Raw genomic sequence first — 27,476 nt, forward strand, 5'->3', positions numbered from 1 at the left:
AAGCTCAGCATTCAGAAAACGAAGATCATGGCATCTGGTCCCATAACTTCATGGCAAATAAATGGGGAAACAGTGGAAACAGTGTCAGACTTTATTTTTTTGGGCTCCAAAATCACTGCAGATGGTGATTGCAGCCATGAAATTAAAAGATGCTTGCTCCTTGGAAGGAAAGTTAGGACCAACCTAGATAGCATATTGAAAAGCAGAGACATTACTTTGCCAACAAATCTCCGTCTAGTCAAGGCTATGGTTTTTCCAGTGGTCATGTATGGATGTGAGAGTTGGACTGTGAAGAAAGCTGAGCGCCGAAGAATTGATGCTTTTGAACTGTGGTGTTGGAGAAGACTCTTGAGAGTCCCTTGGACTGCAAGGAGTTCCAGCCAGTCCATTCTGAAGGAGATTAGCCCTGGGATTTCTTTGGAAGGAATGATGCTAAAGCTGAAACTCCAGTACTTTGGCCACCTCATGTGAAGAGTTGACTCATTGGAAAAGAGTCAACTCTGATGCTGGGAGGGATTGGGGGCAGGAGGAGAAGGAGACGACAGAGGATGAGATGGCTGGATGGCATCACTGACACTATGGACGTAAGTCTGGATGAACTCCGGGAGTTGGTGATGGACAGGGAGGCCTGGCGTGCTGAGATTCATGGGGTCGCAAAGATTGGACACGACTGAGCGTCTGAACTGACTGACCAGTGTTGTTGTTGTTGTTGTTCATTCACTAAATCATGTCTAATTCTTTTGAGACCCCATGGATTACAGCACGACAGGCTTCCTGTCCTTCACTATACCAGTGACATCTTATCAAAACCTTTACCTCATTCATTCATTCATTTATTTTTTTGTCTGCGCCATGTGGCATGTGGAATCTTACTTCCCTGACCAAGGATTGAACCAGTGCCCCCTGCAGTGAACGCTTGGAGTCTTAACCACTGGACCAGGGAAGTCCCGTTCCCCATTTAGATATAAGATATCATTAGCAATATTTTTGTTTATATTAAAAAATTTAATAGTTACACTCATGAAATAGTTGTGAATTTCGGATGGTATTGAATGCTTAAGTTGATGTATAAGTAACAAATTTAACAAACCTAATTCAACTGAGCTGATTATTTGCGTTCATCACGAGTAAGACCAAAAATAAAATCTTAATTTCAGGTGGAATGAGTCAGGGGTTGAAAAAATGTTAATTGTATTCTCTCTCTCCATTTCTCAGCTCTTTTCTTTTAGGTTAGTTTCATTCTCAAACACTTTCCATATGACTAAGATACATCATCTTTACAGATTTAAATAATAAGAGCTTAGCCTTCTCTTACAACTTCTGCCTGAACTCCGATCCTATTTAGTGATATTAAACTAGGTATTTTGTGACTGATAGTCATAAAAACACATGGGGTGGGAAGCAACAGAACGCCAGTGAAATGTGTGATGTCTAATAATTTAGCATTTTAAGTGACTATTAAGTTCCTAATTCTTACATTTTGAAAGATTTTTCAATGATTTCTAACAGTAATTTATTCTTACTATTAACAAAGCTATGTAATAGGGCAGGCATTGTTACATTTTAATATTTTACACAGGAGAAGAAAAGTTACCAATAATAGCTAAGATAGAATTTAAAAAATTTGTTACTTAATGATTGAAGGTTAATTAGTAATTCAGTCAGTAGTTGAGGCAGGATGAGATTCCTGTTATTTAAATTTACCAATTCAGTGTTCTTGCTATTTCTGCCCACCTCTTTGCTAGAGTTAAAAGTAAAAGGGTTTGATTTGTAAGATTTGTTTATTTAAATTGGGAGGTGATTGGTAAGAAAGTAAATCACTATAAAATTTTTTTATTAAAATAAGTTATTCCTAATATTTTGAAACTTAACAATAGATGAACTCTCCTGGTGATTCAAAGTGTAATGTTTCTTTAATAGTGGAAAATTTAGAATCTTATCAGTGTCTTCTCTAATTTCTTAGATATATTTCCTGATATATGTGCATTATTTACATATAGAAAGTTTAGTCTCTACTTGGGATAATTCTATTTCAAAGGGGATATTTTCATTAACACTGATTACTAAGACCTCTTCTATATATCTGGAAACAATTGTTCAGTCGCTAAGTTGTGTCAAACTCTCTGTGACCCCGTGGACAGTGTAGCCCAGGCTCCTCTGTCCTCCACTGTCTCCTGAAGTTTGCTCAAATTCATGACCATTGAGTGGTTGATGATGTCTAACCATCGCATCATCATCTTCCCCCTTTTCCTTTTGCTTTCAGTCTTTTCAAGCCTCAGGGTCTTTTCTGTCGAGTCAGCTCTTCACATCAGGTGGCCAAAGTATTGGAGCTTCAGCTTTAGCATCAGTCCTTCCAATGAATAGTCAGGGTTGATTTTCTTTAGGTTTGACTGGTTTGATCTCCTTGCTGTCCAGGAGACTCTGGAGTCTTCTCCAGTACCACAACTCCAAAGCATCAATTCTTCAGTGCTTAAGCTTCTGTATGGTCCAGCTCTCATGTCTGTGTACATGACTACTGGAAAAACCATAATTTTGACTATAGGGACCTTTAGCAGCCAAGTGATATCTGTACTTTTTAATGTGCTGTTTAGGTTTGTCATAGCTTTCCTTCCAAGGAGCAAGCGTCTTTTAATTTCATGGCTGCAGTCACCTTCCACGGTGGTTTTGGAGCCCAAGAAAATAAAATCTGTCACTGTTTGCACTTTTTCCCCTTCTGTTTGCTATGAAGTGATGGGACTGGATGCCATGATACTATTATTTTTAACGTTGAGTTTCAAGCCAGCTTTTCCATTCTCCTCTTTTACCCTCATCAAGAGTCTCTTTAGTTCCTCTTCAAACAATATGAAAGCACAATTTAGCCACTGTTGAAAGGATAACCTTAATATCTGTTACTGTCCCTGGAGAATAGGCAGATAATTATGAGAAATACGTTTCACTGTAAACTGTTTTTAGTTACTTGTGATTTTCCATTTTCCAGCTAAGTGGACATTTTTCTCAGAAACATTTCTTTCAGTATAAATACATTTATGTTAGGTAGCAGAAAATTAAACTCCTCTCTAAATAATTTCCAAATTCTGTGTGCTTTTAGGAAATCATAATAATAACTTAGACAAAAATTTTTTTTTCACCTTTCAAAACTGCTAATTCTAGCAAATGTTAAATGGTGAACAGTCATATATTTTGTGGTTTGAGAAGGGGGATAATTTTGAAATTACGTTTCACTGAATATATAGTTTTCTGCAAGGATATCTAGTAAGTGTGAAAAAGAAAATGCAGGGAAGGAGAACCAAGTACATACTTAGGTGAGAAACTAAGTCTTGACCAGATAAGATTTTTTATACTTTATTTTTAAGTTTCAAAGCATTTCATTTTATTAACATGATGTAGCAGAAGAGTGGAAACACTGCCTTTTTAGAAATGGAGTTAGTTTAAGAAACTAACATTTTCCCCATTTTAGAAGCACAATATTTTATGTTTTAATAACAGATTCTGAGTTTAATTTTTCTATTAAGTTTATAAATTAGAACATTTCCAAAATCTAAGTGATAACACGACGATAAGATGTCCTTTTAATTTTCTTTTTTATTAATATATGGTGCCATACAGTGACAATGATAGTAATCTAAAATATTTGTGAAATCTCAAATACTCCGTATTTCTAGTAATGCAGTTTTAAGTCTTTTTGTCTTTAAGTCTTTAAGTAATGCAGTCTTTTTGTGTGTTTGTTAATCCTTTGAAATGGGCAGTAATTCGTGTGTGTTTTTTGCTAGCTGTTCTAGAAAAATATAATGAATTCATTTATTCATTTTATGTGTTAATAGCCAAGAGTATGGTTCTCCAGATTCTTGATTCATACCATTTTTGCAGCTGGGGAAATGATAATGTTCAGTTATTCTGTTTTTAAATCCACCACCTCCCCCATGTAAATTTTTGTTTGTTTGTGTGTTTGTTTTTGCATTGCATATGTAAATAATTTTAATACAAAAGTAGACTCATATTTCAATGGGCTCTGGACTTAGACTGGTTTGGTTTCATTTCTGGCTTTACCATTTAATAATAGCTTTGTGATGTTTGGAGGTCTTATTACCATCTCTAGTCTCAGTTGTCTTTATTACCAAAATATTACTTCTTTACTAGGATTGACATGATTAATAGTCAATAAATGCTACTTCTGTTACTATTTATGAATACTATACTGTATATATAATTCTTCTTAGATTATCTAAGTAATAGATAATCATTGTAAATATTTATAAAATACAGAAAAGCACAGAAAGAAAAATAAATCACCTATGATTGTACTTTCTTTTTTGGTGATAAAATGGTGATGTGTGGACGTCTTAAAAAAAAGTATATACCTTTTTTTAAGAAATGTATATTTTAAAGAATATTTTCCCTAACTCATTGATACATTATGCAGTTGTTGTTTGTGTTTCCAGTCTTCCCAGATGGGCCTTAGTGGTAAAGAAAGCACCTGTTAATGCAGGAGATGCAAGAGATGTGGGTTAGATCCCTGGGTTGGGAAGATCCCCTGGAGGAGGGCATGGCAGCCCCCTCCAGTATTCTTGCTTGGAAAATCCCACGGACAGAGGAGCCTGGTGGGATGCAGTCCACAGGGTCGCAAAGAGTTGGACACGACTGAAGCGACCCAGCATGTTTTGTGTTTCAGTATTATGTAATATTAATACTGCTACATAGGTTTCTCCTTTATGAACATTTGTTTCTAGTTCCTTATTGTTGTAAGTCATGACATGAGGATCTTGTGCTTGAACCTGCTTTCAGTTCAGTCAGTTCAGTCGCATCTGACTCTTGACCCCAGGGACTGCAGCACACCAAGCATCCCTGTCCATCACCAACTCCTGGACTTTGCTCAAACACATGTCATCGAGTTGGTGATGCCATCCAACATTCTCATCCTCTATCATCCCCTTCTCCTCCTGCCTTCAGTCTTTCCTAGCATCATGGTCTTTTCCAATGACTCAGTTCTTTGCATCAGTTGGCCAAAGTATTGGAGTTTCAGCTTCAGCATCAGTCCTTCCAAGGAATATTTAGGACTGATTTCCTTTAGGATTGACTGGTTTATCTCCTTGCAGTCCAGGGGACTCTCAAGAGTCTTCTCCAACACTGCAGTTCAAAAGCATCAATTCTTTGGCGCTCAGCTTTCTTTATGGTCCAACTCTAACATCCATACATGACTACTGGAAAAACCATAGCTTTGATGAGACCAACCTTTGTTGGCAAAATGATGTTTCTTCTTTTTAATATGCTGTCAAGATTTGTCATAGCTTTTCTTCCCAGGAGCAAGCGTCTTTTAATTTCATGGTGTCAGTCACCATCTGCAGTGATTTTGGAGCCCAAGAAAATAAAGTCTGTCACTGTTTCCATTGTTTCTGTGTCTGTTTGCCATGAAGTGATGGGACCAGATGCCATGATCTTTGTTTTTTGAACATTGAGTTTTAAGCCAGCTCTTTCCCTCTCCTCTTTTACTTTCATCAAGAGGCTCTTTAGTTCCTCTTTGCTTTCTGCCATAAGGATATTATCTGCATATCTGAGGTGATTGATATTTCTCCCAGCAATCTTGATTCCAGCTTGTGCTTCATCCAGCCTGGTATTTCGCATGATGTTCTCTGCATATAAGTTAAATAAGCAGGGTGATAATATACAGCCTTGACATACTCCTTTCCTGATTTGGAACCAGTTCATTGTTCTTTGTCCAGTTCTAACTGTTGCTTCTTGACCTGCATACAGATTTCTCAGAAGGCAGGTAAGGGGTCTGGTATTCTCATCTCTTGAAGAGTTTTCCACAGTGTGTTTGAAAGTTAAGGCTTTGGCATTGTCCATAAGGCAGAAATAAATGTTTTTCTGGAACTCTGTTGCTTTTTCTGTGATCCAGCAGATGTTGGCAGTTTGATCACTGGTTCCTCTGCCTTTTCTAAATCCAGCTTAAACATCTGGAAGAACCTACTTTACTTTTTAAATTATTAGTAGAAATCATCAAAAGAAAGTCCTGATTTTGTTGCATTTTTCCAACTTAGTTGTCCATATGTGTTTAGTTTATAATTCCATCCGCAGTATGTTTTTTTATTTAGTATATTCATGTTGAAAAACAGTTTCTTGCCAGTTTGTTAAGCTCTATTTAAATAGCATTTTCCGGTGTATTTGATTCAGATTTTAGGAAATAGGATATATATTTATTTATCTTCAGTAAATTGTTTTGTGCATTCTCTTTGCCTCATTAATCTTTTTGCAATTTGTTTAGACTTTCACATGTTAAGCACCTGCCTGTATTACTTTACTGTGAGGGTGGGGTGTTATGAGCTGAATTGTGCTGCACGTTCCACCTCCACCCCCCCCACCAATTTGTTTGTTGAAATTCTAACTCCTAGTACCTCAGAATGTGTCTCTATTTGGAGCTTGGCCCATTAAAGAGGTAATTAAGATGAAATGAAATCCTATGGGTGGTCCCTAATCCAGCGTGATTGGTGAACAGATAAGATAAAGACACAGCATACATAGAGGAAAGATCATGTGCCGACACAGAGAAATGATAGCCATCTACCAGCCAAGGAGTGAGGCCCTAAGAACAAAAAACTCGTCAAGACACTTTGATATTGAACTTTTAGCCTCCAGAATCATGAGAAAGTAAATTTATTTGTATAAACCATCCAATTTGCTTATTTGTTACAGCAGCCCTAGCAAACTAATATAGGGCCTAAACCTTTTGCCAGTCATGTTTTTATAAATATTTTTGACTAATATATTATTTGCTAGTAATATTGACTTCCAGAAAAACATCTATTTCTGCTTTATTGACTATGCCAAAGCCTTTGACTGTGTGGATCACAATAAACTGTGGAAGATTCTAAAAGAGATGGGAATACCAGACCATATTACCGACCTCCTGAGAAATTGTAGGAGGCGCTAATGGTAAAGAATCTGCTTGCCAATGCAGGAGACATAAGAGATACGGGTTCCATCCCCAGCTAGGGAAGATCCCCGGGAGAAGAAAATGGCAGCCCACTCCAGCGTTCTTGCCTGGAAAATCCCATGGACAGAGGAGCCTGGCAGCCTACAGTCCATAGGGTTGTAAAGAGTCGGACATGATTGAAGTGACTTAGCATGCATTCATATAGCTTTTAAATAAATTGTCAAAACAGACTGGGTCAAAAACAAGGAGAGCCTGTGTGAAGGCAACAGGCAGTTACTCAGACTGTAAGTGGTGTAGGAACCAAGACTTCAGAGAAGAATCTTGTGGAAATGAGCTAACTTCTGCAACAATATTTACCTGGGAAGTACTGACTAATGTGAAATGTGGACAGGAAGGTAAAAATTCATACTCTAGTCCCAGGAGTACTATTGCTGAAAGATGGAGAAAACAGCACCAGAGCTTTTGATGGAGACCTGTGGAATCACGTAAAGGAGATTCTTTCCTCAGTACATGTGTTGAATCCTGGGATGGGAAACTTAAAATCCTAAGTAGAAAACCTTTGAAAATCAAGGTGGAGCTCCTAACGTTTTTGTAAAGCAAAAATGAGATGTGTCATTCTCTTGAGATTCGTCTCATGAACAACAAGCTTTCAGTTGAAACCTGGGGGAAGGAGGGGATGAAAGGAAAAACCAGAGGTTGACTCAGTCTTACAAGGGCAGCAGCCTAATCAGGACTCGCCATTGTCCATTGGCCTCACAGAGAGCAGGGTGAATCCCTTGTGGAGAAAGATGTCATCAGGAATCTCTGCAAGTTTTTGTGTACAAAGATTATAGAATCCACCAAGATAGGACTGCATGACCAGAACAAAAGGAAAAACAAATAATGAAAACAGACTCAGAGATTATCTATATCATTCATATCCATTTAGATGATAAACACTTTAAACATTTAAAGTGTAGTTAATATATCAAGAACATAGAGTAAACTGGAGAAAATAGGTGAAAAATGATTTTTTATTATGATATTGGATGTATACAAAGTAAATGGAAACACATTATGTCAAGTTAAAAACTCACTGGATAGGTACAATAGAGGATTAGACATATCAGAAGACAAGATAATAGAAAATACCCGGCTAAAGGACAGAACCCCATGAACAGTATGAAAAGGCAAAATGATAGGATACTGAAAGAGGAACTCCCCAGGTCAGTAGGGGCCAATATGCTACTGGAGATCAGTGGAGAAATAACTCCAGAAAGAATGAAGTGAAAGTGAAGTCACTCAGTCGTGTCCAACTCTTCGCGACCCCATGGCCTGTAGCCTATCAAGATGCTCCATCCATGGGATTTTCCAGGCAAGAGTGCTGGAGTGGATTGCCATTTCCTTCTCCAGGGAATCTTCCCAACCCAAGAATCGAACCTGGGTCTCCTGCATTGCAGGCAGATGCTTTACTGTCTGAGCCACCGCCGAAAGAATGAAGGGATGGAGCCAAAGGAACAACAATACCCAGTTGTGGGTGTGACTGGTGATAGAAGCAAGGTCCGATGCTGTAAAGAGCGATATTACATAGGAACTTGGAATGTTAGGTCCATGAATCAAGGCAAATTGGAAGTGGTCAAACAGGAGATGGCAGGAGTGAACATTGACATTCTAGGAAATAGCGAACTAAAATGGACTGGATTGGGTGAATTTAACTCAGATGACTATTATATGTACTACTGTGGGCAGGAATCCCTTAGAAGAAATGGAGTAGCCTCATGGTCAACAAAAGAGTCTGAAATGCAGTACTTGGATCCAATCTCAAAAACGACAGAATGATCTCTGTTCGTTTCCAAGGCAAACCATTCAATATCACAGTAATCCAAGCCTATGCCCCAACCAGTAATGCTGAAGAAGCTGAAGTTGAATGGTTCTATGAAGACCTACAAGACCTTTTAGAACTAACACCCAAAAAAGATGTCCTTTTCATTATAGGGGACTGGAATGCACAAGTAGGAAGTCAAGAAACACCTGGAGTAACAGGCAAATTTGGCCTTGGAATACAGAATGAGGCAGGGCACAGGCTAATAGAGTTTTGCCGAGAGAACTCACTGGTCATAGCAAACACTCTCTTCCAACAACACAAGAAGACTCTACACATGGACATCACCAGATGGTCAACACGGAAATCAGATTGATTATATTCTTTGCAGCCAAAGATGGAGAAGCTCTATTCAGTCAGCAAAAATAAGACTGGGAGCTGACTGTGGCTCAGATCATGAACTCCATATTGCTAAATTCACATTAAATTGAAGAAAATAGGGAAAACCACTAGACCATTCAGGTGTGACCTAAATCAAATCCATTATGATTATACAGTGGAAGTAAGAAATAGATTTAGGGGACTAGATCCGATAGACAGAGTGCCTGATGAACTATGGACGGAGATTCCTGACACTGTACAGGAGACAGGGATCAAGACCATCCCCATGGAAAAGAAATGGAAAAAAAGCAAAATGGCTGACTGGGGAGGCCTTACAAATAGCTGTGAAGAGAAGAGACGTGAAAAGCAAAGGAGAAAAGGAAAGATATAAGCATCTGAATGCAGAGTTCCAAAGAATAGCAAGAAGAGATAAGAAAGCCTTCCTCAGCGATCATTGCAAAGAAATAGAGGCACACAACAGAATGGGAAAAACTAGAGATCTCTTCAGGAAAATCAGAGATACCAAGGGAACATTTCATGCAAAGATGGGCTTGATAAAGGATAGAAATGGTATGGACCTAACAGAAGGAGAAGATATTAAGAGGAGATGGCAAGAATACACAGAAGAACTGTACAAAAAAGATCTTCACGACCAAGATAATCACAATGGTGTGATCACTGACCTAGAGCCAGACATCCTGGAATGTGAAGTCAAGTGGGCCTTAGAAAGCATCACTACGAATAAAGCTAGTGGAGGTGATAGAATTCCAGTTAAGCTATTCCAAATCCTGAAAGATCATTCTGTGAAAGTGCTGCACTCAATATGCCAGCAAATTGGGAAAACTCAGCAGTGGCCACAGGACTGGAAAAGGTCAGTTTTCATTCCAATCCCAAAGAAAGGCAATGCCAAAGAATGCTCAAACTACCGCACAGTTGCACTCATCTCACACGCTAGTAAAGTAATGCTCAAAATTCTTCAAGCCAGGCTTCAGCAATATGTGAACCATGAACTTCCAGATGTTCAGGCTGGTTTTAGAAAAGGCAGAGGAACCACAGATCAAATTGCCAACATCCGCTGGATCATGAAAAAAGCAAGAGAGTTCCAGAAAAACATCTATTTCTGCTTTATTGACTATGCCAAAGCCTTTGTGTGATCACAGTAAACTGGAAAATTCTGAAAGAGATGGGAATACCAGACCACCTGATCTGCCTCTTGAGAAACCTGTATGCAGGTCAGGAAGCAACAGTTAGAACTGGACATGGAACAATAGACTGGTTCCAAATAGAAAAAGGAGTACGTCAAGACTGTGTATTGTCACCCTGCTTATTTAACTTAGATGCAGAGTACATCATGAGAAACGTTGGGCTGGAAGAAGCACAAGCTGGAATCGAGATTGTCGGGAGAAATATCAATAACCTCAGATATGCAGATGATACCACTCTTACGGCAGAAAGTGAAGAGGAACTCAAAAGCTTCTTGATGAAAGTGAAAGAGGAGAGTGAAAAAGTTGGCTTAAAGCTCAGCATTCAGAAAACAAAGATCATGGCATCTGGTCCCATCACTTCATGGGAAATAGCTGGGGAAACGGTGGAAACAGTGTCAGACTTTATTTTTTTGGGCTCCAAAATCACTGCAGATGGTGATTGCGGCCATGAAATTAAGAGACACTTACTCCTTGGAAGGAAAGTTACGACCAACCTAGACAGCATATTGAAAAGCAGAGACATTACTTTGCCAACAAATCTCCGTCTAGTCAAGGCTATGGTTTTTCCAGTGGTCATGTATGGATGTGAGAGTTGGACTGTGATTAAAGCTGAGCACCAAAGAATTGATGCTTTTGAACTGTGGTGTTTCAGAAGACTCTTGAGAGTCCCTTGGACTGCAAGGAGATCCAACCAGTGCGTTCTGAAGGAGATCAGCCCTGGGATTTCTTTGGAAGGAATCATGCTAAAGCTGAAACTCCAGTACTTTGGCCACCTCATGAGAAGAGTTGACTCATTGGAAAAGACTCTGATGCTGGGAGGGAATGGGGGCAAGAGGAGAAGGGGACAACAGAGGATGAGATGGCTGGATGGCATCACTGACTCGATGGACGTGAGTCTGAGTGAACTCCAGGAGTTGGTGATGGACAGGGAGGCCTGGCGTGCTGTGATTCATGGGGTCGCAAAGAGTCAGACACAACTGAGCGACTGAACTGAACTGATCAACCTAGAGATTTGGAAATTTATGTTTTCCCTAAGCAGGGATACAGATAAAACCACACTTGAACAGTTAGAATGAGAAAATCAAAAGATAGAGAACAATACCTTGCATGGAGTCTGAAAAAAAAGAATATGACCTTCTTAGGAGCCAGTAATAAGACTGATATCAGACTTCTTAACAAAGAATGGAATCCATCTTGAATTGTTTTGAATTCATTACCAGCAACCTTGACTATAAAACAAATGAAGACACCAGTAAAACAGATCAACAACAATGACTGAGGAAGAAGAGAGAATACCCCATAAAGGTATCACTGACGTGAAGAATAATGGAAATGTTGTGCATTTGAGAGTAAATATAAATTGGTAATTGAACTAACTAAAAACAGTTGTAACTTTATAGGGCTTAAAAGATAGGTAGAAAAAGCAAAAACATAGGGAAAGGTGAGATGAATAAATGGAAATGAAGTGTTTAAATAGTGTTTTTATTGAGGACATGGTAAACTAGTAATTTCTGTTAGACTGTAGTAATTTCAAAAACTGCATGTTGTAATCTCAGTGGTAACCGCTGAAAGAATAGTTTTAAAAGCAGTAGAAGTATGAAGGGGGGAAAGAATAATAAAAAATAATTGTTTAGTTTTCAAACAGAGTCATGAAATCTAGAACTGTCAAGTCGGAAAAACAATTAGGTGATAGACATAAATATTCATATTTTGAAAGTCAAATCATATATTTTTCAAAATTTTATTAAAGACAAAGATCTTATTTTCCTTTCTGAAAAAGTAATGTGTGTAAGTAGGCAAAAACATAATGCATTTTTGTATACTTATTTTGTTTTTTTGACAGCTGCTTTGTGATATTGGCCACAGTGAAGAAAAACTGGGTTTTAACTATGAGGATATCATAATTTGGTAAGTTCAGTTCCCTTCTTCATATCTTCTGAATTTTTAGTAATTTCAGTTTTAGTAATTTTAAACTAAAAATAGGTTACTGTAACACCTTGTATTGATTTTATATAAACAGTTGTGTGAATGTTAGAAAAATTTAGGATCTCCAACATTTTTAACATTTTCAACTGTTATCCTATTGTAATTTTCAAATACATATAATCAAAACTAATGTTGAAAAGTACCTGGACTTCTACAGTCTTAACTTCTAAATTAAACACAGTAAAAGTTCTCATGTTGTTCCCAAGAGCAAGAAGAACCTGTATAAATCTCTACATCTCACCTAAGACAACATGTGCTTATTGCAAACCTTATTTGCTCAAGCCTACCAAGAAAACCATCTTTTTGGTATGCTTAGGAATTAAAATTGGTATAAATAGTCTCTTCCTACTGTCATTATAAAGCATTTTTATTTATTGGCTTAAACCAGTGATTCTTTGAAAGCAGTGAAACAGGTAGGTGAATGGAGAGTGGTAGATTGTAGAGGCATATGTGATACAGCCTTAAAAAGGCATGTATAATTTCCCTTTATTTTTATAAAGTACAGAAGGTAGGGATATACCAAAGAGGCACAAATTAAAAAACAACATTAGTGAAGTACCATGGCTTACAGTGAATAATTTTTATATGTTTAAAATGAGTATCTTTGCTTATTTCAGCTGAGGTATTTGATACCACAATTTTGTGTGTATTTGAAACTCATGTAGCATGACTTTTTGTTTTCATATAGCTTGCGGTTAGCTTTATTGAATGAAGCAAAAGAAGTGCGGGCAGCAGGGCTTCGAGCTCTTCGGTATCTCATCCAAGACTCCAGTATTCTGCAGAAGGTGCTAAAATTGAAAGTGGACTATTTAATAGCTAGGTAATTTTCTTAGAGCCCTCTGTTTTTATATATTTTTAAAATCATATATTAAGTTTTAGCATACCTATCATAAAGTATAGAGATTTTTAGTGTAAAACCTGTAATTTTTACAGGTAGATACAACCAAGTACCCTATTATCCCAAATAAGATATGGAACATTTTCAGTATCCCAATCAAGTTCTCTTGTGTCCCCCAATCAGTAGTAAACATGGCTCTGACTGTTCTCATTTTAGACTAGATTTTCTTATTTTTGAGTATCATATATTGGAAGTATATATTACTCTTTTCTTTCCTTAATGTTATCTGTGAGATTTATCCACGTTGATTTAAAAAAAAATTCCATGTAGTATTTCATGTTATAAATAGAGTATAATTGATTCTGTTGATATTTTTTTTCTTGGTTGTTTTCAGTGTTTGACTATTTTGAATAAAGTTGACCTGAACTTTATTGCACAAGTTGTTGGTGGATATTGTGCACTCATTTCTTTTAGGTACATATGTAGGAGTGGAATTGCTGGGTGATAAATTTTTATGTATATTTAACTTAAGTAATAAGTTCCGTCGTAGCTCAGACAGTAAAGCATCTGCCTACAAAGTGGGAAACCTGGTTCGCTCCCTGGGTCAGGAAGATCCTCTGGAGAAGGCAGTGGCACTCCACTCCAGTACTGTTGTCTGGAAAATCCCATGGATGGAGGAGCCTGGTAGGCTACAGTCCATGGGGTTGCAAAGAGTCGGACATGACTGAGCAACTTCACTTTCACTGCCGTGCAGTTTTCCAAAGTGGTTGTACTGATTTCCATTCCTATCAGAAATACTTGGTGTTCCAGTCTCTCCATATTCTTACCAGCATTTACTGTTTTCAGTTTCTAATTATACCTTTTTTGCTATGGTTTTCATTGTGAGTTTCATTGTGCTTTTAATTTCCATTTCCCTTTCATTTGCCTGTTGACTGTTTGTGTATCCTATTTGTTTTTTGCTCATTTGTAAATTGGATTGTCTTATCTTTTTGTGTAGGAGTTCTTGATGTCTTCTGGATATGATTCCTTTAGAGTATACTAATTGAGAATGTCCTCTCTTAGTCAGTTTACTTTATCTTCTTACTCTTCTTAATTAATAAAATCCAATATAGCAGTCTTTTATTTTATGGTTAATGAGTTTGGTCTTTGGAAGAGAGGTCTCTTTGATCTCTTCTGAAGGGTTTATTCCTTATATGTTGAAATAATTGTCAGGTCATGATTCATTTTTATCAATATCCAATAAATATTAGAGGCATTTAGTGAAAAGATTTTCCTTTTGTGTTCTAAATTAGTTTCATTTTTGTTGTAAGTCAGGTAATTGATAAGTATGGATCTATTTTTGCTTTCCCTATATTCTTTATTTGGCCTGTTTGTTCTAGCTCTGTTTTCTACCAGTTTTAAGTGTCTGTAGCTTGACAGTAAGTTATTTGTTAGTGTAAGTCCTCCTTAAGTAAAGAAGTTTTTGGGTTATTTTCAGTTCTGTATTTCCATATGAATTTTAGAATCAACTTGTCCATTTCCATCAGACTTTCCTAGGTACTAATAGTAATTGCATTGAAGCTCTGGATTAATTTGGGGTGAATTAACATTTTAATATCAAATCTTCTCAGTTTATTTATTTGGAACTTTAAATTCTCTCAACATTTTGTAGTTTTCTAGCAGAGGTCTTGCACATATTTGTTAGGTTTATCCTAAGGCATTTATTCGGGGAAGGCAATGGCACCCTACTCCAGTACTCTTGCCTGGAAAATCCCATGGACGGAGGAGCCTGGTGGGCTGCAGTCCATGGGGTCGCTAAGAGTCGGACATGACTAAGCGACTTCACTTTCACTTTTCACTTTCATGCGTTGGAGGACGAAATGGCAACCCACTCCAGAATTCTTGCCTGGAGAATCCCAGGGACGGGGGGAGCCTGGTGGGCTGCCGTCTGTGGGGTCGCACAGAGTCGGACACGACTGAAGGGACTTAGCAGCAGCAGTAGCAGCAGCAAGGCATTTATTACATGATAGTGTTAATGTAATTTAAATTTTTTTTTCATAGTTCTCTCTGCTAACATATAGAAAAATTGTAGGGTTTTCTTTTTGTATATTCTTATCTCAGTGATCTTGCTAAATTCATTTTTTAATTTTAATTGTTTTTAAGTTTATTTTATTAGAGTTTCTATGTACATTAGTATTAGTTGCAATTAATGACCATTTTATTTCTTTCTTTCCAATTCTTATGTTTTTCTTTTCCTCCTTATTGCTCTGGTTAGAATATTGCACTGACTAGAAATGGTAGTTGGATAACTGTTTTGCTCCTGAACTCGTTGAAATTGTTCGGCTTTTGCCATTGTTTATGATACTTTTTGTAGATTTTTGGTGGATTTCTTTATGTTTCTTGTTTGTATTCCTGAGGTAAACACCATTTGCTCATTATGTCTTTTTATTTTATTTTTAATTGTACTTGATTTGCTAATAGTTTGTGGAAAAATGTTTGCAATTATGCTTATGAGAGGTATTGGCCTATTTTTTCCATTTTTCTGATCTTGTTTGATCTTGGTATCAAGAGTATGTTTATAAAACAACTTTTGAAATATTTCTCTCTTTATATTCTCTGGAAGAATTTTTATAAAAACTCATCTAATATACTGTTTTTTACCGTACATGATCAGTAGAATTCACCAGTGGATCTTTCTGGGCCTGTGGGTTTTTTTTTTTAAGGCAGTTTTAATATTATAAAGTCAGTTTTTTTGTTTGTTTGTTTACTGGCATAATACTATTCACATTTTCTACTTCTCTGTCAGTTCTTTATATATTTTGAAGCTTTGTTATTGCATTCATATTTAGAATTTCTCATTGGGCTAATTGTTTTATACTTAGAAAAATGTGTCTATTTCTAGTAATACTTCTTTTATGAGTGTTCTTGTTATCTGATACTAAGATAGCTATACTGACTTTCTATTTCTTTTATTTAGGATTTGCACAATATATCCTTTTTTGTCCTTTCACTTTATTTTTCTTTTTCTTAAAAATTTAAGTTTCTCTCCTGTTAACATCATACATATTTTTTAAAAATCTAGTTTGACCATTTTTGTCTTTTGATTGGTGTATTTAGACTATGTCTAGTGGTTTTTATATGCAGCGTCTATGGGCTTTATCTAATGTAATTATATATATATATATATGTTTATGAATTTGTCATCTTGCTATTGTTTTTCATATCTACTTGTCTTTGCTATCTTGCTGTTCATATTCTGCTTGCCACATTTATTTTTTGGTCTTTCATGTGTCCTTTTTTGCTTCTTTGGGAAAAAATCAAGATTTTTTTCCCCTCGTCTATTAATGTATTGGTTTTAAAGCCTTTTCTTCTTTAGCAGTTACCCTAGAGATTACATTTATCCTTGGTATATTAAGGTTTGCCACTTTTATTACAGCCAGAACCTCTTACAGTTTGACCATATTACCTCCCCTCTTGTCTTTTGTCATGTTACATTTTTATTTCTATATATATTTGTAAACCCACAGGATAGTCCTGTTAATTGTATTAAATTGGAACTCTTGATCTTTACCTATGTTATTTACTCATTCCAATATTCTTCCTTCTTGCATTTCTACACTTCTATCTTGGGTCACTGTCTTGAATTCCCATTACTGTTTTCTTGTAGTATAGGTATACTGGAGTTGAAATCTTTCATATTTTGTCTGTAAATCCTCTATTTACCTTCCCACTTGAAGGCTATTTTTTTTGATCAGTTACTTTTTTTCAGTGCTTTAAGTTACTGTGTTCTGGATTTTGTTTCTAAGTAAGTAGTTTCTCTTGTTGCTTCTTGTAAGTGGTAATGTCTTTTTCTCCTTTGGCTACTTTAAAGACTTGTCTATTACTTTTCTCTCCTATGCCCTGATACTCCAGCTATACAGTGTTGAATCTTTACACTGTGCCACATGTCTGTGATGCCCTTACTGTAACATTATTTTCGTATTTGGTGTTGTTAACCTTTGTGCTTTCTACTAATCTGTTGTTTTTTTTTTTTTCTTCCATTGTGTTAGTAAATCAGTCTCTTGAATTTTGAATTTCAGTTACTGTATTTTTGTGATTTATATATTACTTAAACATTCTAGATCTCTGCTTTATTTATTTTCTTGGACATAATAGTCATAGTTATTTATAGATCTCTTACAACAGTTCCAATATGTGAATCACTTGAGTTTTGTTTCTGTTGTCATTTTCTTGGATTTTGGCTACTTGACCTCTTTTTTTTTTTGTCTTAAAGCATATTTCATATTATTACGTGATAGGATGTGAACATTGTATATTAAAAATTTTTGGCTCTTGGATCATGTTATTTGTAGACTTATGCTTTATTCTGGAGTGTTGATTTATTACACTGATTCTGTTAAAATTTGTTTTTTCCCTTGCCTTGGCTAGGAAGTGTCTATTGAGAATCTCAAGTGAAAATGTGAATGTTTAGCAGAACCACTTCATCTTGATCAGCCTCAAGCCCTAACATGTTTCTTACAGTATTATATACCTGCTAAAATTTCTACTCAGTTATCTGGCTGCTCAGCTGTAGCTTTTTGCTTGGTTTTTTGGACTTTAACCCTGCATTTGCACAACATAGAAATAGGCAAATGTCTTGGAAAGAAGATTGCATGCAGATTCTTGCTTACTCTTCTATTTTCGTTTCTCTGAGATTTTTTTCCCCCTCAAGTCTCAGCCACTTTGGCTGTGCCAGTTCAGTCTCTACACAGTACAGCAAGATTTTTGTTTTTTTTTTAGGACTCTATTCACTTAAAACTGGAAATTGACAGGTGTCCCCAGATACAAAACCCGAGTGAATATGGAGCTTGCGCTTTTTTCCAGGGATTATTATCCATTGCCTTTTCACAGTTGCTTTATAAAGTAACATATTTAACCTTTATAGTTATCATTGGCAGGAGGATTGTTCAGATCTTTTGTGGCCAGAAATAGAATCCTGTGTCTATTTACTTTTTGATAAAATTGTTTTAGATTAATTATATTCAGATAGCAGAAATGCTTTTTGTTTTTTTTGTTTTTTTTGTTTTTTTTTTAGAAATGCTTTATGAATAGCAAGTTATCTATTTATCAGTAGGTAAAATATTGATTAGAATAGTGAACTGTCTAAACATAAGTAAGAATGAATTATTCTGCCACATAAACCAAAGCTCTTTAGAAATTGAATAATGAACTTTACAGAGAAATGTCAGTTAAGTCATATTTGAGCATTAATTTTTGAAGTACATTCACATTTCAAATTATATTTTAGTAAAATAGAGTTATTATGACTAATGTAAGACTTTTAACATAGTCGTGCAAAATTTAGGCTGTGGTTAAAATCACAATAAAACTAAAACTAGGTTTGAAATGCTTTTCCTTCACAATTTTTTAAAAATATCTGTGAACTTTTATCAAAGATAGGTGAATATCTTTTTCAGTAGATTTCTGATATTTTGCTTTATAAATAGTTTATTATTTCCGTACAGATGTATGTAATTCTGTAAATTACTTCCTATATTCTTTCTTGGAGTTTTAAATGAAATAGTTTCGATTTATAATAAGTATTTATAACTGGAAATATTAAATATCTGCTGGTACTGAAAAATTACATATATTAACATTTTAAAATACTGTATTGACATGAACATCGGTCTGTCTGATCATGGTATTATACAAAAATTTGTTTAATAAGATTTTTATCAATAATTAAATATTTTATATATTCTTTAGGTGCATTGACATACAGCAGAGCAACGAGGTAGAGAGGACACAAGCACTTCGATTAGTCAGAAAGGTAAGCTCCATGTCTGAGAGTAAAAGCAGATTTATGGCTTTCATGTTATGCATTTTACAGTTTCAGATTTAGACTGTCTTGTGAAATCTATTAAAATTTAAAGACTGAATTCTCATTAAACATTTTTATTTTGTTGAAATGATAGGCATTAAGTAGGTCCATTAAACTTCAAGGTAAGCATAGATATTTTGTGTAATTATTTTATGTGATTGGGTATAGCTGGGACAGTATTTTTAATAAAATCTCCATTGTAAAGAATATTTCTTCCTTTATTAGACATATAAAGAAATTACTGCTTTGATATATTATTGGAGAAAGAGGATTACTTGTGTGGCACCCCCATTTTGTCTTAATTATATACTTGGGGTTAATTCTGTTTAAATGAATGTCAAAGGTCACCAGCTGGTTGTTTTGAAGATGAATTTGGATACATCAGTAGACAGTTGCAATAAACAATTCAGGCCATTGTACAGAATAAAAGGTCAAAATCTAAACTCTGCAAAAGAAGATGTTGAGGATAATCCATAATGCTTCTAATGACAGGCTTTCCAAGAGTTTTTCTTTAAATTGTTAATGTGATGCCCTAATGGCAGAGGAATAGACTAAATTGAGAGTTAATTTGGTTAGGGTATGGCTCATGTAAGAATTTTATCATCTTTCATTCTGAAGTATCATGTTTCATCTTAAAAATTTGTAAGACTCACGCAGTATATGTTTGTTTTAATGTAAAAATATCTAAAATTAGCAGTTAACATTTTTTAGCTGTTCTCCTCTTTCCCTACTTTTGAATTCAGCACATGTTCCATAATTGCAGAATGTTGAGTTTGTGCATTAACTTGACCCCCTCTTTCCTTTTCCTTCCAGTTGTCCAGCTTATGGTTAGTAATAGTACCCACAAGTGAGCATAGTAAGGAAGAAGCAAATGGATGAATTGTCTTCAAAGAAACTTGTAGTTCTAGTTAAGAGTGATATTGGAGATAGATTAAAAAAATGTTTGTTATAGGGTAAAAATTGCTATGTGGGCATCATGATTTGACTCTTCATATTTAAATTTAAAAATTAGATTTATGTTTCCTTACTCATACAATCTTTCCTACTGCAGTAATTTTGAGAATTCAAGATAAAAAAACAAAATATGTTTCTGAAAAACCTAGAAATAACTCTTTGGTTATTTGAGTTATATATATGTCAGTATTTACTTACTAGGAATTTAAAGTGAGAAATTTAAAGATATATTAACATATTAAAAATTCATTATAAGTAAACAAAAATAACATTTTTATAAAAATAACTTTTTCAAAAAGAAAATTTATGACTAGAGTGGCATTATTTTAGATTTATACAAATTTCTGTAGTGTTTGTCCTGATAGAAGATAGCTGGATTGTCATATTTGCTTCTATATCCAATCTCTTGTGATTTCACATGCATTGAAGCCTCTGGAAAAATTCCATATGTACTTGTGAGAGTAAAAAAGACAAATAATATCTTTGAATTACTATGAAAATAGTTTTGACTTTGCAGAATCTCTGAAAATATTCTAGGGACTGTCAGTTTTCTGTACCACAATTTGAGAGTTGCTGCCTTAGAAATAGCATTCAGGTGGAAAAACAAACCCAAATGGATTCAATTCAGCTTCTTTGAATTCTTCTTTGAATTCTTTAGTGAATACACTAAATATTTTCTTTCAGTTTTGTTCAATGTTTTATGTAAGTTACCATTTAATTTGTAAGTAGCCCAATAAAAATAAGCAGACCCTTGAAGCAATTTAGTAATGCCATAACAAAAATATAATTTTGTTATCTTTTAAAGAACAGAGTAATTTGAGGCAGGTATCATTTGTGGATCCAAGGGCAAGAAAAATTGCTTGTACCTGGTGGTAAAAACAGGCTCAAATCAAGAGTTGTGTCGTAGGGCTCCTTGGTTTAGCTAAAAGCAGTTAGTTTAAAAGGGAAAGCATGCTTGCGAATCAACAGTGGCCTCTAATGGCCAGAGGAACTATAATTTCACTAATACTTTTTAACAATCAAAGCATGTATTTCTTTTTTGCAGCAACATCTTGACAGCTGAGTTAGTAGAAATTAATGTTAATAATATAATTGCTAGGTCAACTGTGGGTTTTTTGTATGCATTTAGAACAGTTTTTAAATTTTCAATGAAAGTATTAATGTTTTATAGAGCTTCCCAGGTAGCTTAGTGGTAAAGAATCTGCTTGCCAGTGCCAGAGACTTGCGTTCAGTCCTCGGGTCAGGAAGATCCCTGGAGAAGGAAATGACAACCCACCCCAGTATTCTTGCCTGGGAAATCCCATGGACAGAGGAACCTGTCAGGCTACAGTCCATGGGGTCACAGAGAGTCAGACATGATTTAGTGACTAACCAACAATTAATCTTTTATATTTTAAAGGAAAAGCAAAAACACCTGTTGCTTTTGGATAACTTGCTTTATGAATAATTCAGAATACTCATGTTACTTTTTATTCTTTTTCACCTGTTTCATTCTTTTAGGGAATTTTTTTGTTTGCTTGTTTTTTTTCAATGTGTTTAATTTTTTTTTTCTCTCTCTCTAATCCAGGTAATCCTTCCTGATTCTTACCGCTCTCATTTTCTATTATTATTTTCCCACTGAGCAGCCCTTGCTACTCTTTATCCAATTTAAATTCTTCTTGGTGGTGGGTTAGTCGCTAAGTCCTATCTGACTCTTGTGAATCCATGGACTGTACTCTGCCAGGTGACTCTGTCCATGGGGATTTCCCAGGCAAGAATACTATTGGAGAAGGAAATGCCAACTCACTCCAGTGTTCTTGCCTGAAGAATCCCAGGGACGGGGGAGTCTGGTGGGCTGCCATCTCTGGGGTTGCACAGAGTCGGACACGACTGAAGCGACTTAGCAGCAGCAGCAGCAGGCAAGAATACTGGAGTGGGTTACCATTTCCTTCTCTAGGGATCTTCCTGACCCAAGGATCAAAGCCAGGTCTCCTGCATTGATGGAGGTCTCCTGCATTGCAGGGGGATTCTTTACCAACTGAACTACGAGGGAAGCTCTTACTTCCTGCCTAATTAGGCTATTATTCATACATCATTTCTTTATTCATGCAGTATAAATTTACTGGGCTTCCCTTGTGGCTCAGCTGGTAAAGAATCTGCCTGCAGTGCAGGACACCTGGGTTTGATTCCTGGGGTGGGAAGATCCCCTAGAGAAGGGAAAGGCTACCCATTCCAGTTTTCTGGCCTGGAGAATTCCATGGACTGTATAGTCCATGGGGTCGCAAAGAGTCGGACATGACTGAGCGACTTTCATGTTCAACATTCATGAATTTAATATATCTCACATTTTTTTTTTAATAGTTGAAAGGGATTGAGTTAAAGGAATCACTTGCCCTTGATACACAGCAGGATATTGGTTAAACCAGAGTGAAAAACCCAGTTCTCCAAATTTCCAAACCTGCACTGGCTCATGAATCCTTTTGGTATTAAGCACAACCTGCTTTTCTTGACATTCAGAGCTCACTTTTTGGCCAACCAGTTACTATGACCTATCTCATTATTCCATTAGCTTTAGACAAGCTGCCTTTCACCACTGCTATGATCATTGCTTGTGTCCTACTCTTTTCATTTCCACCACTTTCTACATTAGATTCATCTTACAGTCTTAGCTGAAATTTTAAATATTTACCCTAGAAAAGTAGACTTCTCTGGTGGCTCAGATGGTAAAGTGTCTGCCTGCAATGCGGGAGACCTGGGTTCCATCCCAGGGTCGGGAACATAACCTGGAGGAAGAAATGGCAGCCCATTCCACTATATTTGCCTGGAAAATCCCATGGACAGAGGAGCCTGGTTGGCTACTGTCCGTGGGGTCACAAAGAGTCAGACACGACTGAACAACTTCACTATCTATCTATCTAGAAAAGTCAGTGTTTCTGTAATTTCTTTTATAACAGTTATACAAATTTATTACATACTTATGATCTTATATTTGTTGCATATATATATCTGTTCTATCAAGAGATGATTAAACTTTTATTTCAACAGATTTAAATTGAATGACTTTTCCCTCACTGATTGCTCATTGATTTGTAAGAAAAACATCCTCCAATTTACACAGAGTTTCTTTGCACATATTTTTCCTGGAAAATAAGAATGGTTTCATCTGTAAAAACTTTTAAATTACAGATACCCATTTTATAGCACTACACTTGAGATTCATAGATTAGAATTTAATACTTGAAATTCTAGAAATCATCAGATCATATGCATCCTCATTTACAAATGAGAAAACTAAGGCATTGAGAGGACTGATTTTCCAAGGTGACAGTTTATTAATGTTTGATTTGGCCCTGAAAGCCAGTTGGCCACCTCTTTTTAGAATATGTTGCATATGTCTTAATAGTCCTTATAAGTGTAATAATAGATCAGTAAGTATTAAAATACAAATAGTCATAGGATATGAGAATTTTCTCACCCAGAAAGATCAGTTATACCTTTTTCCTTTCTTCTCCTTTCTTCTCCATTTTTAATTAATGAAGGATACTATTTAGAAGGAAATGTGGAAGATTTTATAGATTTTAAAATTATTGGATACTTATATATTTTATGTCATGGAGCAGTATTCTGTACTTTCATATGAACCTTGTCATACATTTACATGTACTCTACCCAACATAGATCTTTCCTTTGAATCTCTAAAGGACCTAACTGGATATCAGTTAAGTTATATTGTATCCTCTAATTGTGTCATGATACAAGTCTTATTTTTCAGAAGAATTCTGAATATAGTTATATCTAGGAAAGGTTGATTATCCCCAATATTTATTACCACCCAAACTGAAGAAAACATTTTCATCTACTCCCACTCTAAGGACCTGTTATTTTGAAATACTTCATCTAACAAATAGTCTTTTATTTATTAAACAGTAATAGCTACATAATTTTTCCTTGTTTTCCAAATGGAAGATATGTTATCTGTTTTCAGTATTCCAAATGTTATTGCCAATTAAACTTTTCATTTAAAGTGAGATTCAACAAAAGTTTTTATCACCAGGGGTATAATGTTTCCAGCACAGTTTTTGAAATATTAGAAATAGATTATGGAGGGATTCCTGCCTACTCTGAAATAGCAAATAATCATGAGTGAGCTCCCCATGACCGGGATCTAAGGGTGGCCTCTAAGAGCTGAGAGCAGTCACCACAACAATCTGAAAGAAAATGAGGACTTAAAAAAAAAATAGATTATGGATTATTAAACTTTGGCTTTCAGTATATCAACTAATGATAGTTAGAGATGGGGGATTATTATGTTTCATTTTACTGCAGTCAAAGTAAGAAAGAATGAGGGCCCAAATCAGAGTTTGAAAGTGGAAAGAATTGGGTTAATGAGGTAAATTGATAGGATGGAGTGGTGACTATATATGAAGAAAGGGTCAGGAATGTAATAATATAGAAGTATGTTGACAGCTATTGTCACCACTGGTTTAGTTTGTCTGGTTACTGAAACGTTGTTTAAAATAGAATTAAGCTTTTTTTTTTTGCCTTTTCATTCTATTCATGAGGAGCCTGGCATGTTGCAATTCATAGGGTCACAAAGAGTCAGACAAGACTTAGCGACTGAAAAACAACAAGAGCTCCTCTTATCCTCTAGAATAAGCTCCTATTCTGGAGGAATTTAGAGTCTCTGAAAGATTATATCTTGTTAGTCAACTAATTTATAGTCTGGACTCTTATGGGAAAAAAGTCAACACTGTTTTCCATGGTAATGATTAACATTTATTGTATCAAATATCTGTTGTATTAGCCCTTTGACATGTTCATATGAAGCAGAAGATTAAAATTGATGCGTTGGTCTTAAAAATATTTTGTGGTCTTAAACACCTCTGTCTGAACAAGATAGGTTTTGAAAATGTATTAGGAAATAATTTCTTTTTCTAATTTCTCTGTTACAGATGATTACTGTGAATGCTTCCTTGTTTCCTAGCTCTGTGGCCAACTCATTAATAGCAGTTGGAAATGATGGACTTCAAGAAAGAGACAGAATGGTTCGAGCATGCATTGCCATTATCTGTGAACTAGGTCAGAATTATTCTTTGAGTAATAAAAATACAGTATTTTAGAAAGAATATATAACACTTTTAATGTGAATTATTTAGGTGTTGGTTAAAAATAAGAATATGAAAAAGTAGGACATTCCTGATAGGGAAGTAGTGGACTTGCTGTTTAAACAGATTATTTCAAAGAGACATTTAAATTCTACAGATTTTAAAAGTTACTCATCATGAAATTTAAGATAAAGGAATTGTCCAAATTCCAGTAATTAGAATAGAATCTCTTAAAGTGTGATTCTCAGACATTAGTTAACCACACTATGTATCTTGATGTGAATGAAAAACAATTCCCTATGTATTAAAAAAAGAATTCTAAATACAGGATTAAAGAGTTAAATGTGGAAAATATGAGGAGAAAAATGGATGACTTTTTCCTGATTTTAAGGAAAGGGAGTTTTGAATTATCGAAAGAAATCAAACATTTCATCAGCTGTAGATTTTATTATAAGGAGGTAAGAAAACATGCCATGCCAGAACAAAGAAAAAATAAATATAACAAATATGATAGGTAAAGAACTTATTTATATACAGATCAGTAGGAAAAATAAGTAATTCTCAAAGAAATGCATGGCTAATCAAAGTATTTTAAAGTTTAAAAGTTAAATCTCCCATATAACCAATTAAATATAATTTTAAATGACAAGAGAAGATCATATTTTTCCCCACTGAAATGGTATAGGTTACATTCACTCTAGATAAAATAAATAAATTAATAACAAAATTTAAAGGAACAGAAGAGCCAAGCCTTTCATTGAGAGTCTAAAATGTACTGTCCACAATACCTGTTGGTTTAAAGAGAAAGTCAGAAATTTGATCAAGAAAATTTTTAAAAATCATGAAGATTTGACTACCTATCAATAAGTGGAATTCCTGGAAAGTCATATACTCAAGTTAACTTTTCATTAGAAGATACTTTTATAATTATGCAAAACATAGTGAAAATAGTGAGTGAACCCAAGAAATAGAAAAGGAGGAAAAAAAGTCAATTTTAAGATAAGCAAGAGGAAAGCAATAATAATTTTCAGTCTTAGTGAACAAGATAATTTAATCTGTGTTAATTGGAGGAAGAAAATGATAGACACTATTGTTTTAGATACACAGATTGTTTGAAAAATGCAAAGGTCAGAGAAAGAAAAGGTTAATAGGATAAGGAAGAGAATGTAATAGGAATTTTGAAAAGTATGAGATGAACTTTTTATATAATTGAAAATCTTATTGAAACGAATAGATTTTAATTTCCAGTTGACTCAAAGCAGAACACATGATGGATCACAAACCATTGAAGTACTTGATGAATTAACTGCCTCCAAAAAAGACTCATTCACTTCTGTCTTAAAATGTTGTTTCAAAGAACAAATAATTCTCATATACTGTAATCAAATTGAGAGCATTAAAAATGTGTAAATTTAGCAATTTTTTAAATGAAAGTAACATTTTAAATATATAAACACACACATACCTACATAAAGTGAAATAATTAAGATGCTACTATGAGAACATTTTTGAAAAATAATAAATGGAGGGGAAGGGTTTTTTTTTTCACATGTATTTAAAAAATCTTAAGCTAGGTTATTAAAGAAAAAATGAAAAAGAGTCAATAGTGGCTTACCCTTCCACATAGAAAACTTCAGAAAGCATGCTGGGATAATTGAATAAACACTTGAAAAAAATTGAGTTTATCAATATTAAACCAGAGTCTATTTCCTGAGAGATTTAAAGTGAAATGTTCACCATGAATTCAGTTAAAGCACACGTGTGTGTGCGTGCATACAAAGAGAATGCCTGATCTTTGAAGTAAGGGAGGAATTTCTGAGCTTAAAATCTAAAGTTAAATTAGAAATCAGCTAAAAGATTTGAAACAGATAAAGGGCTAATCTTTCCCCTATATAAAGAACTCCTGGCAGTTGACAGGAAAAAACTTTTCAGTAAAACATGGACAAAGGATATGAAAAACCAATTCAGAAGACACTAAGAAAAAAAATTTTTGTCCATGTTTTACTGAATAGTAGAAACTTTTTTCAGTCAGAAAGCTCAGTTTTAAAATAAAATCCCAGATTTCTGATTATTTTTTAATTATTCCCTATGTAATATGTTAAGTTTTTCTTCTTTATTTTAGCACTTCAGAATCCAGAGGTGGTTGCCCTTCGAGGTGGACTGAACACCATCTTGAAAAATGTGATTGATTGCCAATTAAGTCGAATAAATGAGGCTCTCATTACTACAATTTTGCACCTTCTTAATCATCCAAAGACCCGACAGTATGTACGAGCTGATGTCGAATTAGAGGTAGGATCTTTAATATTCTCTTGTAATTTTAAAATATGACTTTAAATACATACTCTTACTTTGAAATTTTATTTGAAATTTTAAAGTTAATAGATGCAGCACAGCATTAATTATTAAACCTAAATTAACTAATAAGTTTGGCTTATTCCAGCAATATTTTATCAC

General features: G+C 35.1%; 1 protein-coding gene across 5 annotated transcripts in view; it reads left to right on the forward strand.

The window, feature by feature from the left end:
* The window catches only part of RICTOR (RPTOR independent companion of MTOR, complex 2), a 136,968-nt gene that overhangs the window by 47,477 nt on the left and 62,015 nt on the right, over positions 1-27,476 (forward strand). For all 5 annotated transcript variants that reach the window (XM_010853745.1, XM_010853746.1, XM_010853747.1 and 2 more), the window contains exons 3-7: positions 12,159-12,223; positions 12,990-13,121; positions 18,867-18,930; positions 24,867-24,993; positions 27,142-27,311. In XM_010853745.1, the coding sequence (XP_010852047.1) occupies positions 12,159-12,223; positions 12,990-13,121; positions 18,867-18,930; positions 24,867-24,993; positions 27,142-27,311 (558 nt within the window). The remainder of the gene's footprint in view (positions 1-12,158; positions 12,224-12,989; positions 13,122-18,866; positions 18,931-24,866; positions 24,994-27,141; positions 27,312-27,476) is intronic.

Source organism: Bison bison, unplaced genomic scaffold, assembly GCF_000754665.1.
Source record: "Bison bison bison isolate TAMUID 2011002044 unplaced genomic scaffold, Bison_UMD1.0 scf7180017864331, whole genome shotgun sequence".
Taxonomy (NCBI): domain Eukaryota; kingdom Metazoa; phylum Chordata; class Mammalia; order Artiodactyla; family Bovidae; genus Bison; species Bison bison.